The 19,931-nt window shown below is 35.5% G+C and overlaps 1 protein-coding gene across 1 annotated transcript in view; it reads left to right on the top strand.

Moving 5' to 3' along the window:
* Positions 1-6,570: 6,570 nt before the first annotated feature.
* The window catches only part of ANK2 (ankyrin 2), a 372,922-nt gene continuing 359,561 nt past the window's right edge, over positions 6,571-19,931 (top strand). Inside the window, exon 1 of the mRNA XM_042780930.1 lies at positions 6,571-6,705. Within this exon, the coding sequence (XP_042636864.1) occupies positions 6,571-6,705 (135 nt within the window). The remainder of the gene's footprint in view (positions 6,706-19,931) is intronic.

The following is a 19,931-nucleotide window of genomic DNA, read 5'->3' as shown; positions in this document are numbered from 1 at the left end:
CAGTGGCTGCGATGATGGGCTCGAGTATAGCATGGATTGTGGGGCTGGCGCGGGATCGGGCAGTGTTTCGTTCTGCTGTGCATGGGGTCGCTGTGAGTCGGAAACGACTCGATGGCACTTAACAACAACAACAACAACAACAATTTAGATTAAGTGAAATCCTACTTTGCTTATGTGGAAGATAATCTAGGATAACCTTTACAATTTGGAGAGGTAAGAAAAAGTTAAATTATGATTCTAAGTGAAGCTTTCTGACTTACAATTTTAGAAAAGTGGCAATTTTTTTTTTTAATCTTATTGATAGTGCTTACCCTTTAAAAACAAACCAATCAAAAGAAATTGGGGAGAGAATGAACTTTTACTACCTTGTGCAAAATCATATCCTACAAAGTCAGTTTCCCAAGAGTAAGACTATGTTAAGTGAAAGTATTTACAATTGTGAGCTGAAGAAAGCTGTAGCAGTGTGTGTTTGGTAAAATGTATTATCCATCGGGCTAATGGGAGCTCTGGTAGTGTAGTGTCTAAGGCACTTGACTGCTAACCAGAAGGCTGGCTGTTCAAACCCATCAGCCACTCCTTGGAAGGAAGATGGGGCAATCTACTTCCGTAGTGATACTGCCTCGGAAACCCAAGGAGCGGTCGCTATGGGTCGAGTCTGACTCGATGGCATATAACAACAACAACAACAATCGGGCTAATAGTCAGGAAAGTTGAAGGAAGAACTCCTGGTTACCAGAGGGGGGAAAAAATCCCAGATTTAACAAATGTCTTTTCATCTTCCCAACATGAGTCTATAAGGGGAAGGGAGGATTACTGAACATAGGTAGCTAATAAAATCAGAGGCCCATGATGTAAGAAACAGATTTTTTCTTATCCTTATATATTATATATATTTAATGAGGCTGTACTAAATAGATGCTCATCTTTCAAATGCCACCGTGTGTCAGGAATACATTCAAATGATAGCAAGTTCTTTTTAATAGAAGCAAAGAACTAAGGATCTAGAAAGAATCTAGCAATCATCTACTCTAACCTCCTTATTTTAAAAATGAGAAAATAGAAGCCTAGATTTGATGAAGATTATACATATCATGTGACTATAAAAATCAGAATCAAATCAATGGCAACTAACAGCAGACTGACAACATACAAGTCCACACATACAAGTTTAGTGGTAGGAACAGAAATTAAACCTGGAATTAACCACTCTTAGCTAAGAGCTCTTTTCATTTCACCCCAGGAACTGTGATTTAAATCTTTAAGTTAAATTATAGAACTAAAACAGTTGTTTCTTCTGTGAGGTGTTGATTTCAGCATAATCATTACCTCTTATATAAAAACCGAAATTTAAAACTGTAGTGGATGGTTTTCAGAGTTGCTGATGTCATAGAGACTTTAGCAGCTACTTTCAGAAGATTATAGCTGAGAAGACAGCCTTTGTTCTCAGTCCTTAATCGCTTTTCTCTTATGGTGGATTTGAAACACAGCGATACAGGGAAAGAATTGTAGTAAAAGCACCTGAGAATTTATCAAGACATTGCAAATGTATCACATATTGGGGCTTTGGATTTCACTTTCTAAGTCATGTACTAAGTTCAAGTATCTTGCTCTAAGTGTGGCCAAACATGCAAATATTTGCTTTCTGAGTAATTTGCCCTAATGACTTTGAAGCATTTTTGAGAAACAGTGGTGACATTGTTCTGCACTGGCAGAAAGCATATCCCTTGTCAGATGGCCATAGACATCCAATCGTCTTTGGGAGTGTTTTTCAGGCACAAATCCTGTATAGTATTTGCTAAGTTTGCTTCTAGCCGACTTAATGTTATGTGTATAGATTGTTACACGACCCAAATGTTCATGATAAACCTGTCAGGTGGTTATTATTAGTTAACCACTAGGAGATGGAACTAGAAACACTTTATTTAACTTCTAGAGTCACACTGTCTTCTGTGAGGCTCTCATGCTCTTGTTTTGGGTTAGGCAGAAAGTATCGGATGGTTGGCAAAATGTGCAGTGATTACAAATATGAAGGTGTTAGCTAGAAATCCTGTTCTCTCAGCTATCATATTTTCCAGGTTGATAATTTAAATCTCTTCAGGTAGGAAATAGAAAAGTTCGACAATCACAGAACCTCCAGGGGGTTTGTGTGTTTGTCTTTCCTTGGCCTGTCCTTGTTTGGTCATTAAGCTTCAGCAGTGGGGTGCTGGTATCATTATGTGGAATATTTTGGGGCAGATCTCATGATAGGTGTGTGGATTTTATATTCAACACACAGAAACCTTTTCTGTTGGGGAAAGAATGAGAAGATTTCCCCAGATGAAAAGATGGAAAAAGGGCAGAAGACTTCTAATTACTTAGAAACAGTATTTTCTAAGAGTTTCCAACCTGTTCTTTACTGGTTCATTGTCATAGTGTAATTTACAAGTGTTTTCTCTTTCTTAGCAAAGCACTTTAAATCCTTTCCAGGGAAATTTAACCCAAATGATGACAATATTTTCCCAAGTACTAGAAAGGGAGTTCCTTGCAAATCTGCAAATTAAAGATTTTGGTCAAGCCTAAAAAGGTGTTTGATTATTAAGTCTATGACTGTTCATGTGTAAAAAGGAGAAATTTAGATCAGTGTAGATAAATATTGATATTATGAGTTGTGTGTTTATCTGTAGCTGTTTATTTATTTATTTACTTAGCAAGCATTTGATACCACTGTGTATATTTACGTCTATAAGGTGGTCAGTGAGATACAAGGGATATTATATGAAAAGAACAGGAGCTGATAATGTTGTAGTCCTAATTTTATTCAAAAGATATTGATTAAATAAGGCACTGACATAGGTTTAATTCAGACATTCAGAGAAAAAGTGAGTTTTAAGGTGGATTTTGACAGAAGCAGTAAACAAGGACCGGTGAAATAGGGGGAATGCATTCCTGGCAGAAGGAGAATGAGTAAGGTAACATTAACGAGAGAGAGAGATTCCAGGGAGCATTTCAGATGATTAAAGCACAACAGAATTATTCGTGTATCACCTAAGGACACCTTTCCCAGATCTGAAGTAGTTAAATTTTCCTTTTATATGTGTAGGTATAGAGTTTTATGTGTCAACTCTAGAATGAAGAGGGGCAGTTAGAGATAATGTTTAGGATTTGCTTTTAGCTTTTAGGTTGCATGATTCTATTGTAAAGACTATTCAATAATGAATTTTCATGCTTTCAAAATACTCAACTAACTCAATCCAAAGCTGAGGAGGGTGGGGGAAGTGCACCTCTTTCAGCAGATGGCAAAATCTGGCTTACATTCTGAATGCAATATTTGAGAAGAAGAGGTGATTTTAAGACTTTGTGGACTACAGAGGATCTTCAGGCTTTAGGGACTTTAGAAAAGAACACAGGAAAATTAAAACTTCATCTTTTTAGAAGAGTTTATAAACTCATCTTCAACATAGTAGCTTACTTAATTACCACAGTATATGGTTCAAGTATGTGGAGCATCCAATGAGAAATTACCGTAATTGTGATGAATCAGTATTTTATTCCATATTAAAATTATTCAGACAAAAAGAAAGGCTTTCCTTGATACATCTTAGCCAACAGTCCAATCTTGTTGTTGTTGTTATGTGCCATCGAGTCGGACCTGACTCATAGCAACTCCTCCTTGGGTTACCAAGATGGTATTACTTTGGAAGTAGATTGCCCAACCTTGTGGATATTGAAATACTGCTTTTATGAAAACTTTTACCTAAAGCTTTAGCATAAAATGTTTAAATTATGTTCCTTTTTAATGTGAATGGAGAAATTAAGTTTCCTGTCATCATTGTCATAATGTTGTTGGTAAAGTCAATAAATTAAAATAAAAATTGTTTTAAAAGATGATTTAATCTATAGCTACAAGGTAAAAATTATTTCACTGAATCTTGGTAATGCTGCTCAGAAATTGAAGTGTGGGGATAGGATTTTTTAAAAGAATAATGTTGTTGTTAGGTGCCATCCTGTCAGTTCCAATTTATAGTGACTCATGTACGACAGCATGAAGCACTGCCTGATCTTGCGCCATACCCACAATCATTGCTATCTTTGAGCTCATTGTTGCAGCCACTGTGTGAATCCATCTCATTGAGGGTCTTTCTCTCCTTTTGCTGATCCTCTTCCATACCAAGCATTGTGTCATTTTGCAGGGCTTGTTCTATCTTGATACATGTCCAAAATAAGTGAGACAAATTCTCACCATCCTCCCTTCTAAGGAGTATTCTGGCTGTACTTCTGCCAAGACAGATTTGCTTGTTTTTCTGGCAGTCCATGGTATTATTCAGTATTCTTTGCTAACACCATAATTCAAAGGCATTAAGCCTTCTTATATCTTTTTTATTCATTGTCTAGTTCTTGTATGCGTATGAGGCAAGTGTGAAAATACCATGGTTTGGGTCAGGCACACATTAGTCCTCAAAGTGGCATTTTTGCTTTTTTACTTAAAAAAAGAAAGAAAAAAAACACTTTAAAAAGTGGTCTTTTGCAGCAGAGTTGCCTAATGCAATATGTTGCTTGATCTCTTAACTGCTATTTCCATGGGCATTGATTGTGGATCTAAGTAAAATGAAGTTCTTGATAATTTCACTATTTTTTCCATTAATCATGATAAATGCTTACTGTTATTTATTTCTTATTTCTTAAATTTATTTTAATGCAGGGCATGATAACAGCCTAGATAAATTATATATTTCTAATATATTAGAACAGTACATCAACAGGGAGCTACCAGAAATTCAAGCTAGCTTCAGAAGAGGACATGGAATGAGGAATATCACTCAGATGAATCTTGGCTGAAAGTAGAGTATACCAGAACGATGTTTACCTGTGTTTTACTGATTATGCAAAGACATTTAACGTGTGTGAATCATACCAAATTTTGAAGAATCATAACATTTTGAAGAATGGGAATTCCAGAACACTTAACTGTGCTCATGAGAAACTTGTATATAGACAACAGGCACAACCAGGTAGTGTTTCATTCTTTTGTACATAGAGTCACTATGAGTCAGAACTGACTGGATGGCACCTAACAATAGTAACAATGTATTAGAAATCTCTATGCCGTTTTTCTGGAGGGGGAAGAGGATATTAAAGACCTTTATGTTAGGTAACATACTCTAGGCTCATAAACTCTGGGATAAAGAGTTGTTCCAAATAGAATTCATATAAAAGCAACAATCCCAAAATACCATTTTCAGATTTGAGTTCTTAGGACTATGGATAGCAGTATAGAATAATAGACTATTTCAAGAAAACTGCTTTTAATTTCTTTTTCAAACAATGACAATTAAAAAAAAATGAAGACAAATTGCAAAGGTGACTTCTATTTTATAAAAGGTAATGTGGTTTTTTTAAAATATCTTCCATATTCTCTTTTCCCCAAATATTTGCTTTCAATTCAATACACTTCTTAAATATTTAATATTGGAATATTTGGAATCGAAGAGATAGAAACACAAAGCAATTAACAAATGAGAGATTAGACTAACATTCAAATATATATGTGTATGTTTATATACACACACATACATATGCGTAATATATATATATGTATTTATTTTAGAGGAAAGTGTGATGGGTAAATGAAATTTAATCTATAATAATCTATAATAAAGCCTTGATTTTCATTATGATTGATTCATAAATCTATTATGTATTTCTTACATACATCTCAGTGAGATACAATTTCTTTTAAAAGTCTGGACTATGATTTCAAAGATAGTATGTATGGTGTTGAAAGCTATTCTTGATTTTTTTTTAAGTTGAAGAAATTATTTTTAAAATATTAAATATTTAAAAGATATATAAATTATGTGGCAGATCATAAATAATGAAAAAATGTCCATAATTTATAAAATTTAAAACATCTTTAACAGTGTCAAATGCAACCTTTTCATTGATATTTTCCCAATGAAATTTAAGTGCTAAAAGGATTCTTAATTGCTTTATATCATGAAAAATATAATGTATGTAAGCCAAATAGATGCCACTTGTTTCAAGCAATTACAAAAATAATTTAAATTTGTTATGCTAGTATAAAGTGGATTCCTTAACAGATTTAATGTTCTGTGTAAGTAAAGAGACAGAGAGAGAGAAATCAAAGAATTCAAAGACATTCATGGAGTAGTTAAAACATTCTCATATGTAGAGACACTTCACACAGCTGGAACTTAAGGCCATGTGTGAGGCAGGCTGCTCACATGGTGAAAAACAAAACAACACCGCCCCCTCCCTTGCCCTCCCTCTGCCTCACCCCCCTCACTCCATTGACATGCATAGCTGGCATGGTAGGTGTAAAAATAGACTGGCAGCGCCTGAATTGGAAATGGTCACTGATGCAGCCTGCAGTTGCTAGGGTTTTGAGTTCTCTCTGACACTAGCAAGCCAGCAAGCAGATGGGGAGAACTGGTGAGGGGCGTGTAGGGGAACTGAGCAGAGGAGCCAAGGATCGATTTGATGAATTGTTCATGTTAGTGCACCCCAGGGAGCCCTGGACAGAGTGCAAAGGGCAAGCACAGACCCACTGACAGCAGGAGCCAGAAAGCTGAGATGGGCAATGCACCCCTCTGTCCATCTTGCCATGTGGATAAGAGCATACGAGCACAAGGAAACATGCAGGAATTGGATAAATCCCCAGACTACTATGGCTATAACAGTGAGGACGTCACAGAACCTGGGGTGCGGGTAAGTTTTGAGGTACAAACAAGGAGGAAGGGAGGTTGATGGTATAAGAATCAACAACGTACCTCATTGGTCAGTCCTCTGAACTTCCTGGAAGGAAGTGCTGGAGTAAAAGCAATGTGATCCAACCACCTGACTGCCTCTGATTCAGTCAGTATTGCTGTTGGTGTTGCCTTTTAATGCTACAAAATGCGACTCATATGCTTCTTCTGAGTTGTGTTATACTATAAACTGAAATTTGGAAATGAGTGATGACACTGCTTTAATTTGAAAATTTGTCCAAGGCTGAACACTTATTATATTATTACAGTGACTTTAAGCAATATTACAAAGATTCACTTACAATCAAATTGTCAAATACTTTATTCTTATTTATGTATAGTTCATTTTTCACCAGGTCTTAGAACGTTTTCAGCATATACTCAGTTTATAAAGAAATTTTATTTCTAATATTTGACTAACTTCAATGAAAAAGGCTCTGGATACTAGTCTGATTATGCTAATGCTGTTTTACAAAAAGACTTAAAAGTTGAGCTATCAAATATGTAATTTGACTTTCAAACGTTAATAATTCATAGGCATGATGTGTTCTTAAAATGGGTACAAAGGCTTATTGTGCTTTTTTTTTGTGTGTGACTAAGAATTCTCTTCTGGAATATTTTTATTTCCATATTTGGTGGAAGAATAAAGTTTGTCTTTAATCTGGCAGATCCAGGAATTTGACCTTAGTGAAAGTTATTTATTTCAGAGTGAAACCAAGATACACAGGATTGTGCAATAAGATAAATAGAGAGATTTACAATACATGCAAATGAGAATAGAAAGTATATGAGGTGTTTGTGTTGTTTCTTGGCTCCCTTTGGCTTCTATTCTGATCAGGATGAATTTCATAATTTCTTAGCACTGAAATTCTGTCAGGCCATAGTGAAAATGAAACAGAAACTAAGAATTGTCATCAGTAAATACAACATGCAGAGCAAATGTTTGCAGTTAGGAGATGTGAACAAACGTCTGTCAGCACTGTAGTGAAAAAAAAGACCCTGTGCTTCCAAAATGGAAGTTACCACAGACAAGAGAATAAACAGAAAGGTGGGGAGGGAGAGAGCCTCGAGGGGAAGGTGATCACCTGCCTTAACAACTGCACAGTGGAGGTTGTAACAGTGCACAGAGGTTTAAATTACCCACATCAAACAGAAGAGTCACTCCAGATTTCTCAGTCCGTTCTCGTGCAGTTTTCTGAACTCAGTTGACAGTAAAAGTTAACTAGTAGCAACTCTACATGGTTGCTTCATGCAATATATAAATACATTTTCCCAAGACATCACTATCTCACTTAACATTTTCCACTTTACTAATTATTTTTTGTTGATTAGAATGTAGACTATTCTTTAAAATGTTAGGTAAGAACTGTTTTACGTTACACAAATGTTCTCCATATTTTTAACTTAAAAAATGAAGAAAAATAGAACTCACAAAAATAAATTGCAGGTATTTTAAGAGTTAAATATACAACTATATTTTTAAAATGTAGAAAGCAGAAATTGTGGTCTCTTGATGAGTTGAGTGGTTCTTTTTGGTAAAGCAGAGTGAAAGGATTTTGTGGCCTGAGGGCTAGAATGACTAATTTCTTCAAAGGTACAGAGTTCATAGAACTGTTTAAAAACAAAAAGTATATTTAACAGCCATATCATTTCCTTGTTAAAATTTCTCTATCCTTATTAAGATAGATATTGACCCTAAAAAAGGGTGTTTTTTTTTTCTTTAAATTTTACACTCTAATTTTTCAGAATTATTTAAAGTACACAATACCTATTGGTTATTGAATAAATACTTTTTGCCTGGAGCATATGATTGTTGTGACATAGAAAATGTATGATGAAGGTAGAAATGTACCCTGGTATGTGATATTCTGCCCAAAATTCCTCTTTTGGCCTTGGGTCATAGGAAGTTAGTTGTGATTTACTAAATGCTTAGCTTAATGCCAAGGATGACATAAACAAAACAAGTGGTTCTATCTAGCTTGTATTTTTTTTTTTTTTTTACTTTTAAATGAGGTGTTATAAGACTAAAGTCACTCCTTAAATCATCTAAATAAATGGATTTCTTAATTAGTCACTTTACATCTTACATGATTGTCACAATTGATGATAAATAATTATTAAGAGCATCAGAATTGTTGGTTATAACATTATTTTAGGGGAAAAATCAGAAACAGAGATGTTTGGCAATTTTTCTTCTGGAAATAACCTTAGAAATGTTTTATAGCGCTTGTGTTGTTGGGTTAACAGTTGTAAAATAATCAGTTTTCTAGTTTTATTCATGGCCCAAAGTAAACTCATGAAAAATATATATAATTATGCTTCATTTAAACTTTTAGCTATCCTGACATTTGTTTATGTGCATATAGCATGAAAAAGAAATCAGTTATTAGAAATCATGTTTGAATTAAGCAAACAAAAATGATTTATTGAACAATTATATAGTATAATTGAACAATATAGAAACTCCACATACAGGCTTTAGAAAAAATAAAGCAGACCAAAATAATTCCAGATTATTTGTCTATATTAAATAGCTAAACAAAAATTATGCAAAGACTAATAGAAAATGAAACTAAATATTCTTTTGCAGCATGATAATCTTCTAAGCTTTTAAGCAATTTAAAAAATTTATAAAGGATAAACAGCTAATGCACCATAAATATTTTAAAGTTCTCTATATTATTTTTATAATGTATACACAAATACATATTTAAATTTCAGAGGAAGGTGTCAGCAAACTATTCCTGTAAAAGGCCAAAGAGTAAATACTATAGACTTTGGGGGCACATGGTCTCCATTGCAACTACTCAGCTCTGCTATTGTGCAAAAGCAGCCGTAAACAAATGGATCTACCTAAGCTTCAATAATTACTAAACTTTCAATTGCTAAAATTTTCAATTACTATCTTTTTAGATCTCTTGTTGTTATTGTTGTTGTTGTTATGTGCCGTCGAGTCGGCCCCGACTCATAGCGACCCCTCCTTGGGTTTCCGAGGCAGTATCACTACGGAAGTAGGATTGCCCAACCTTCCTTCTGAGGAGTGGCTGGTGGGTTTGAACCGCCAGCCATCTGGTTAGCAGGCAAGTGTCTTAGCCACTATGCTACCAGAGCTCCCTTTTAAATTTCTTAATAGATAAATTAATATGGCAATAAATTTCCATTTTATCTATTAAATTAATAAATATATAAAATAATGATGTTGGAAGATTGCACTGAGACTGATAGACATTCTCGAATATGGAGTAATTTGTGCTAATTATTTGGGAATACGTTTTAAGATCTGGCTACAATTTCTTTCTTCACTGTGCCCATAGTGAGGACTATACTAGCAGAGAGGTATTTTCATGGAAAAAAGGAATAGACAAATTTCTTAGGCAGATTTGCCCATTTCCAACCCTACATAACTGAGCTGGGCTGGGCATTGGTTGGTCTGTTGGAAGTATCCCCAAGGTCTACCCCTCCTTTAACTCAAACCCCCAAAGGCACTAGAGAATGCCTTTCTCCAGAGGCTTTATTCTAAATCTACTGAGAAAGTTCCTTCCTACTTTATGAAAATGGAAGACTCATGAGCATATGTCAGAATTTTCCTCTGAAATGTGGTTGACGCTTGTATTAGTCCCATGGGACTCAAAATCTGCTATGAAAATAGTTGGCTTGTAGCTCTGAAAAAAAAAAAGGAAAAATGCATGTAGGGAGAAGGGGCTCAAGGGAAAAAAAATTCAGCTGTTCTAAATTATTTATTTCAGATAAAATGTTTATTCCAGGTAAGCCCTAGAAATGGTTCTAAATTTTTCAATTGATCACATAAAGAAAAACTGCATTATCTTTCAGATACTGTTCCATTTTTATTTATGCACATGACTGGCATGTATATTCCAAGTTTGTCTGTGAAAGAAGCAGCTCTCAGGGATTCCTTGCAGACTTTGCTCTGGATCCTGTGGTAGCTCTGTCTGGGACCTTAGTCAGCAAAGTTATGCAAAGTCTAAACAGGCTCCAGAGAGAGAGATCATTGACCGTCCTTTGGTAAAGCGCAAACTAGGGAAGCATCAGGAATAAGTATTTCATTTTCTTCTTTTTGCATAAATATACTATTTTTTTTTTGCTTTGAGAAAATTTTCTGTTGTAGTTTCTTTATCATGTCAAATGAACTTGCTTTCCCCTAAGAACAAAAGCATAAATGTGATTTTTCATCACAAACATTAAGTAACTTAGTCTACGTATCCTAGCTAAATTTTGAATTAAGTATCAAACTCTTCCTCTTTGCTCTCAGAGATTTTGCTTTTTCTTGTTTCATTTATTTTCCCATTTTTTCCCCAATTAATGTAGAGCATTTAAGTACTTTATATCATCCTTTTCATTATTCTATGTTTTCTTATGAGTTCAGATCAAGAGCCTGGTGTTATTATGAAAACAATACAGTTCTTTTCTGCCAGCCTGACTCAAGGAGCAAATATTTATTGAGCATCTCTATGTTCCACGCATAATTCCAGATGCTAGGGATATAATGATGATATATATATAAAACTATGCAAATAAAATCAAATATATATATATATATGTGGTAGGAGAGACAAACATTAAATATATCATTGTATAAATGAGATAATTGGATGGGGAGAAGTACGTTGTCTGGCTGTGATAGGAATGTGTTAAACATGTTTAAGGAACAAAAAGATGATCAGTGTGACTGAAAGCATAGTGAGCAAAGAGCAGAATGGGTGTTGACAAGGTAGGCATATAACATCTTGCCAGGAGTTTGGATTTCTTTCAAAATGTAATAGGTCTTGTAATAGGAGTTTGTATTTTATTCAAAGTATGTTGTTGTTGTTGTTATGTGCCATCGAGTAGGCCCTGACTCATAGTGACCCCTCCTTGGGTTTCTGAGGTAGTATCACTATGGAAGTAGATTGCCCAACCTTCCTTCCAAGGAGTGGCTGGTGGGTTTGAACTGCCAGCCTTCTGGTTAGCAGTCAAGTGTCTTAGGCACTATGCTACCAGAGCTCCTATTCAAAGTATTATATTCAAAGTATAATAGGAAGCAATTGGAGGGGTTTATTCAGGGAAGTAGTAAGAACTGATTTATGCTTCAGAAAGACCACTCTGTCTGCTCAATGAAGGATGGGCTATAAATGCAGCAAGAGAGGAAGAAGGAAGACAACTTTAAGTGGTCCCAGCTATGAGGTAAATGATGAAGAGTTGGATTAGGGTGTTAACTATGGAAAAGGTGAGAAGTAATGCAGTTCAGAATGCATTTTTGTTTTTATTGAAGTTATATTTTGTTTTGTTATAAAAGAAAACTAGGGGGTTTGGACTAAGCAACTGGGTACATGATAGTGTTATTTACTAAAATGGAAGTGTGTGTGTGTGAGTAGTCCGGAAATGCTTCATGGATAGGCTGATATCCAGTCAGCATAGAGAACAGCAGTAACAGTTGTTTCCAGTTGGTTTTAACCAACTTCTGTTTTAACCAGTACTTCTGTACGTTAATTAAATAGCTACTGCAATGAACCCACCCACTTGCACACTATACTGAGGTCCTCCAATCCCTTCCCTGGGATTCCCTAACCTGCCTGCAGGCTTGAATTGATCAACAAAGGAATAATTCATGGAGGAGCAGAGGGCATGCAGGACCTCCCTCCCCTCCTAGCTCATTCCACAGCTAGAGTCCATTGAATTGGTTGATGCAGTAGCTCTGGTAGCAAAGTGTCTAAGGCACTTGACTGCTAACCAGAGGGCTGCTAGTTCAAACCCACCAGCCACTCCTTGGAAGGAAGGTTGGGCAATCTACTTCGGTAGTGATACTGCCTCGGAAACCCAAGGAGGGGACACTATGAGTTGAGGCCAACTCGACGGCACATAACAACAACAAGAGTTGAAATAGTTGTATTTTGAATATCCTTCCTGTTAAGGGAACCGCCAGAAATTCAAGATGGGTTCAGAAGAGGATGTGGAATGAGGGATATCATTACTGATGTCAGATGGATCTTGGCTGAAAGTAAAGAATACCAGAAAGATGCTTACCTGTGTTTTATTGACTATGCAAAAGCATTTGACTCTGTTGATCATAAAAAATTATAGATAACATTGACAAGAATGGGAATTCTAGAACCCTTAACTGTGCTCATGAGGAACCTGTAGATAAACATAGAGGTAGCCATTCGAACAGAATAAGGGAATACTACATGGTTTAAAATCAGGAAAGGTATGTGTCAGGGATGTATCTCTTCATCATAGTTATTCAATCTGTATGTTGAGTAAATAATCCAAGAAGCTACCCTATATGAAGATGATTGGGGTATTAGGTTGGAAGATGATTCATTAACAACTTGTGATACGGAAATGACACAACTTTGCTTGCTGAAAGTGTGGAAGACTTGAAGCACTTACTGATGAAAATTAGAGACTACAGCCTTCAATATGCTTACACCTCAACATAAAGAAAACAAAAATCCTCACAATTGGACCAATAAGCAACATCATGAAAAATGGAGAAAAGATTGTTTGTCAAAGATTTCATTTTACTTGGACACACAATTAACACCCATAGAAGCAGCAGTCAGGAAATCAGACATCATATTGCACTGGGCAAATCTGCTGAAAAAGAACTCTTTAAAGTGTTTAAGAGCTATGATGTCACTTTGAAGATTAAGGTGCACCTGAACCAAGGCATGGCATTTTCGATAGCCTCATATGCATGTGTGAGCTAGAGAATGAATAAGGAAGACCTTAGAAGAATCGGTACATTTGAACTGTGGTGATGATGAAGATATTGAACGTGCCATGGACTCCTTGAAGAATGAACAAACCTGTATTGGGGTAAGTATATTCTTCTTTAGAAGCAAGAATGGACAGCCTTCATATCTCATATTTTGGTCATGTTGTCAGAAGGGACCAGTCCCTGGTGAAGGACATCATGCATGGTAAAGTGGAGGGTCAGCAAAAAAGGGCAAGGCCCTCAACAAGATGGATCGACACAGTGGCTGCGATGTTGGGCTCAAGCATGACAACAACTGTGAGGATGGCGCAGGGCTGGATAATGTTTTGTGCTATTGTGTATGGTGTCACTATGAATCGGAACTGACTAAATGGCACCTAACAACAAAAATACAAAAGGTGGAACCTGAAATGTACTTTGAAAGCAGAATACAATCTGGATTGCAGTTGGAAAGAAAGAACAGTTATGTCTTCAGGAAGCATTTACTGAGCATTTGCTAAGTGCAAGGAACCTGGCTAGTACAAGTGGTTTGCAATTGGCTGCTAGCCAAAAGATGGTGGTTCAAACCACCCAGCAGCTCCATGGAAGACAGTCCTGGTAATGTACTTTTATAAAGATTACAACCAAGAAAACTTTATGGAGCAGTTCTACTCTGTAACACATGTGGTTGCCATGAGTCAGGAGACAACTCGACAGAGCTGACAACAACTCCTAAGTATGGGCCACTGGACCTACCAAGGTGGATAAGATATGCCACTCTGGCTTAAAGAAATAGTCCAGGGATAGATGATGTAGAAGTCCCAATATCATGTTACAGTGTGATGAGAAAACCCAAGGTATTATGAAGTACCTAAGAATTGCAACTCAGTCACAGAAGTTGCAGAAAAGTCAAGTCTTGAAGCATTAGGGGCTTGAAACTTAATGTTCAGTCAGTAGAAACATAGTGTGAATGAGCAGTGAGAAGCAGTGTGAAAATCTCCATGCTGTAACTCCAATTTCTCTTAGACATTTGTGGGACTCATGAAATTTGTGTGAAAAGCCTGGGATCAGGTTATCAAGAGCTTCATAAACCACTTTGGACTATTTACTAATGAAAGCCCATTGATCAAAGTCTGTTTTAGGAGATTAAATTACATAATAGTGTACATTTTATAAGCTCCACTGCCTTGTCAGTGCCTAACTAACACATAATAGGTTCTCAATAAATAGTTGTTGAAAATGTGAATAAATTGATGACAAAAAGGCTTAAGATAGCAAATCTAGTTGTGGGCATTTTAGAGCTGCAGAGTGTCAAGGCAGTAGATGAAGCCAAAAACTGTGCAAGTTGAAAAGACAGTAAAGGTACAAAAGACTTCTGTAAAAAATATTCAAAGAACTTGATGACTAAGAAGATTTAATTACAAGCTTCTATGCAAAAAAACAAATATAGCCTTGCTGTAAGTGTACACATTACTGGTGTAAAATACTAATTATATAAAACATATTTACTAAGTACAATTATACATATTTTCTTGAAATTGTTTTGGATCCTATATTGAGTTGCATATTAAATGCACAAAGACAGTGAAGAATTACATTGTGATATGAAGAATTATTTTAATGTAAACAATCAATCTCCAAAATAGTATTTCTATTACATTTTATAAAGAAAACAAAAATCCTCACAATTGGACCAATAAACAACATCATTATAAATGGAAAAAAGATTGAAGTTTTTAAGGATATCATTTAACTTGCATCCACAATCAACACCCATGGAAGCAGCAGTCAAGAAATCAAGCAATGTGTTGCATTGGGCAGATCTGCTGCAAAAGACCTCCTTAGAACGTTTAAGAGCAAAGATGTCACTCTGAAGACTAAGGTGTGCTTGACCCAAGCCATGGTGTTTTCAGTAGCCTCATATGTATGGGAAAGCTAAACAATGAATAAGGAAGACCTCCGAACAATTGATGGATTTGAGTTGTGTTGCTGACAATGAATATTGAATGTACTATGAATTGCTAGGAGAACAAACAAATCTGTCTTGGAGGAAGTACAACCAGGATGCTTCTTAGAAGGAAGAATGCCGTGACTTCATCCCTCAGACTTTGATCATGTTGTCAGAAGGGACCTGTCCCTGGAGAAAGATACCATGCTTAGTAAACTAGAGGGTCAGAAGAAAAAGAGAAGAATTTCCACAAGATAGACTGACACACTGGCTACAAAGATGGACTCAAGAATAGCAGCGGCTGTGAGGATTGTGCAGGATCTGGCAGTGTTTTGTTGTTATACACAGGTTTGTTATGAGGCAGAAGTGATTTGACAACATCTAACAACAGCATTCTATTTTTGTTACAGTGAGGCATATTCAAAGCAAACACAAGTGCTTGTGTTTATTTCAACTATTTATTTTTATTAAGGTTTATTTTGCTTTACTTAATAAGATTAGTTTTTCTATATATGCACAGCCTTTTTCAAGTTCATCTTTGTGATGGAGTTGAGAATACTCTGGATAGTGTTCTTGTTTGAGTTATGTTTTGCTTCCTTCTTACACGGACATCTGCCGTATCTCTTATCCACTTTCAGTTGTTGTTACTTAACATTTAATACACTACAAGAAATATCCATCTATTTTCTTATTTCTTTATTTGCATTTAAAAGTTTCTCCTTGAAATTTTTGGCATATTGTATCACATTTTATTGTTTAAATTTTACATGTGGATTTTCAAAGCTAACATTCATATCTTATTTATGTGTGCTTATGTCATGATAGTAAAATTTAATGTACCTTTATTTTAAATGTGCTTATGAAAGATAAAAATATTACAGTGATTATCTGTAGTGTTATCATTTGAATGATGTCTTTGAGCTAATAAATTTTAGCTAAAAGCTATGTGAAAACCAGGTGTAGAGATTGCAAATTGGAACTGTGCTTTTCATGAATTATGTAGCTTGCTGACATATAGTTTATTTTATAATTTGTTCTTCTGTACTCTTTATTTACCTCTATCAGCAATGAGTTATGCAGGGATATTACAGTAATTTTTATATTCTAGTACAACTGTCTTTATTAAATAAACACATCATGTGCTTAAAATAAAATGAAATGTCTAAGATTGAGAATTTGTCTAACAAAGAACTCTTACTCAATCATGGGAAACTATATAAAAAAGTGGACCTATTAAAAAAGCATAAATAGTATATTAAAACTGGAATTTTACTTAGGTATACTATCTTTCTAGATTATAGGGCTTCTGGAAGAAATTAGAGAACATCTACTAAAACATCTAGGAAGGTGGAAAGAAGTTGTTATTGTTATATGCTGTGGGGTCAGACCCAACTCATAGAGACCTCTCCTTGGGTTTTTGAGGCAGTATCATTATGGAAGTAGATGCCCAACCTTTCCTCCTTCCAAAGAAGGAAGGCTGGTGGGTTTGAACCACCAGCCTTCTGGTTTGCAATCAAGTGCCTTAGGCACTACGCTACCAGAGCTCCTTAGGAAAATTTGTAAAATCCTTTCCTTTTGAAAACTACTGACTGTCACATATAGTTTTTTTTTTTCTCCCCAGTTAAAAAGAAAAAGGATATTTTTAGACACTCAATGATTTCCTGTTAATAAGGTATATGTTTTACAAATTTGCCATAGATCTATTACATGTTTCTTCAAAAAAATAGCTTGATATTCATCTTCTTATGCATTCTTACATCATGTGTTTCTCTTTGAGTGATCAAAGTGCTCAGCTGCTAACTGAAACATCAGCAGTCCACCCACTAGCCACTCTGCAAGAGCAAGGTTTGATAGTCTGTTTCCATAAAGATTCACAGTGTTGGAAACCCTATGGAGCTATTCTACTCTGTCCTATAGGATCACTATGAGTGGGAATTGAATCAATGGCAGTGGAGTATCCATATGTTTGATGATGACATAAAGGATATAAAACATACTTGGGGTTGTGTAATAAATACATAAAATGAAACTTATGTATTAATAGTTAATCCTTTATGTCAACACCATGCAAAATATCGTCCATGAATCAAAAGTATCACCTGGAGTATTTTTAAAAATTTGTAAATTGCTGAGCCCCACTCTCAGCATACCAAATTATAATCTCAGGAGTAGGATCCGAGAATATTTATTTAATGAGATTAAACATGATCTTTAAGTAACTTTTAAGTGCAATACAGGATAATAACCACTGTTTTATGTTATAAGAAGCTGACTTTGTTAGAGAGACAAAGCTGAATATGTTACATCATGGCATCAGAGTATAAAAACGCTTCATATTTTACTAGATTCTCATAATCCAAATTAATTCAATTGTGTGGAATCTGTATTTAGTGACAGCTAAGGACAAAGACCACATGGAACACTATCAACAGAGGATGCTCTTACAGCAAACAGGACCCTCCTGCAGTTCCTGTATATCACCATGAAAGGAAGAGTATCTGTATTATATCATAGTGGAGTTTTAAGCTACAGCACGTAGGATGGGCTTAAGTTCTATTTTCAAAAACTGATGATTACCCTAGACTAAATAGAATCCTTTCATTCATTGTTTAATATTGTAAATTCCCATCAGAAGTCTAGGCACAAAGGTATTACAAAATCATTGTTTATGAAAATGTGCCCCAAAGTAAAAAAGTCAGAATTTCCCTCCACTATTGAACAGCCAGTGGCTCAGTGGTTAAAGCATTCAGCTGCTAACCAAAAAGTCAGTGGTTCAAACCCATCAGCCGCTCTGTGGGAGAAAGATGAGGCAGCCTGATTGATAAAGATTTACAGCCTTGGAAACCCCGTGGGGCAGTTTTACTCTCTCCTATAAGGTCTCTGAGTCAGAATCGACTCAGTGGCAGTAGGTTTGGTTTGGTTTTTGGTTTAACAGCCAGCTTGGCTTGGCCAGCAAGATTGTTCTGCATGATCTGATCCTACCTTAAATGAAGTCCAGTGCAAAATGCTGGCCAAATTCCACACTTCTGCTTAAAAATTCACAGAGCACATGAGAAATGATGAAAAAAATTCTTCAGATCTTATTAAAAGCACTTTGTGCATCATACAATGTGAAGTACCAAATAGTCACTCTATGCAATTTTTCATTTTTAAAATTATACTTGTATTTTAATAGTTATGTAAATTAAGTATTAAGAAAACAAACTGAAATTAATCATTAGAGCAGTTTATTTCAAGAAAGTAAATAGTGGATTCCCTAAGTCTATATGTTCTTTTCTTTTTAGTTATATAATATGATGTATACATGCAGATTGATGAATCAATTAATTTCTTTGGTGTTGATTTGTACATACCCATTGATTAAATCTTTAAATAACTAAGCAGTGCCCAGCAGGCCAATTGCCATTCTTATTTCAGTTATGACCAGTGAACTTACCAGACATTTGCAATACCAGAGCCTTGCCACAGGCATTATTAAAGTTATTGATTCTGTGTCCTTAATTTTAACAGTCCTGTTGGTCTGCAAATGGCTTCCACAATGCTGCTTTCCTTTTCTTAGAGGACAACAGATATTCACAACCAAACATTGGCCCATCTCCTGCCTGTAGAATTGTAGGAGGCAGGCAGCTTTTCTTCATTTTGTCTCGTCTCTGTCCCTTTCATTCTCAATTTTCTGCACCATTCTAGGCTTAACCACTTGATATGACATTGAGAATAGATCTACTCTACTCAGGGTCATAAATGACTTAGAGGTAGAAAACAGGAGGGGAATGAAAAAGAAAGAAAAGAAAAATGTAAAATAAATGAATAAATAAATAATATACAAAAATAATAAAAGTCATGTGATATAAATGTAAATTGTTATCACTTATTGGATGCTTATTCTTTGGCACATTCTGTAAATTTCATCTACTCCTTACAAGAGCTTTGAGAGTCAAGGCTTAAAATAGACATTTATTGGTTGTCTGCTATACTGATACAGCACTAAATATACTAAAAAGTAAATAGCAAACTCAGGAAATTTGTACAAATATGACAAAATGTTATCCTGTCTAAATGAAATGTTCATTAAAAAATAAAAAGAGGCATTTAAAACTCTAAGAGAACAAAAAAAGTGACAACAAAGAAAAAAATGTAATAGATAATCAATTTATGACTAAGTTTTTAATAGGAGTTCTGGTGGTGTAATGCCTAAAGCATTTGATATCTTCCAAAATGAAAAAAGCAAATCAGAATTATGATAAGGACATATCAATTGAGGCAAAAAAAAAAGTATACTTTCAAGTGTGTTGTGATAGGCTCTTCCATAAAGTGTTATCTTTGATTCAGCCTCTGTCAAGGACAACTACAACTTAACAATGTGTGAGGTCCCTGAGTGGAACAAGCAGGTTGTGATCAGCCTCTGACCTAGAAGCTGGCAGTTTGAACCCATCCAGTGGGAAATGCAAGAGAAAGGCCTGGTGATCTGCTCCTGTAAAGACTCCAGCCAGGAAAACCCTATGGAGCACTTCTGGTCTGTAATACAAGGGGTCAGCACCAGTCAGAA

The sequence above is a fragment of the Orycteropus afer genome, unplaced genomic scaffold (assembly GCF_000298275.1).
Source record: "Orycteropus afer afer isolate SDZICR_OR568_19922 unplaced genomic scaffold, OryAfe1.0 scaffold00071, whole genome shotgun sequence".
In the NCBI taxonomy this organism is placed as follows: domain Eukaryota; kingdom Metazoa; phylum Chordata; class Mammalia; order Tubulidentata; family Orycteropodidae; genus Orycteropus; species Orycteropus afer.
This window is presented reverse-complemented; position numbering and strand designations above follow the sequence as displayed.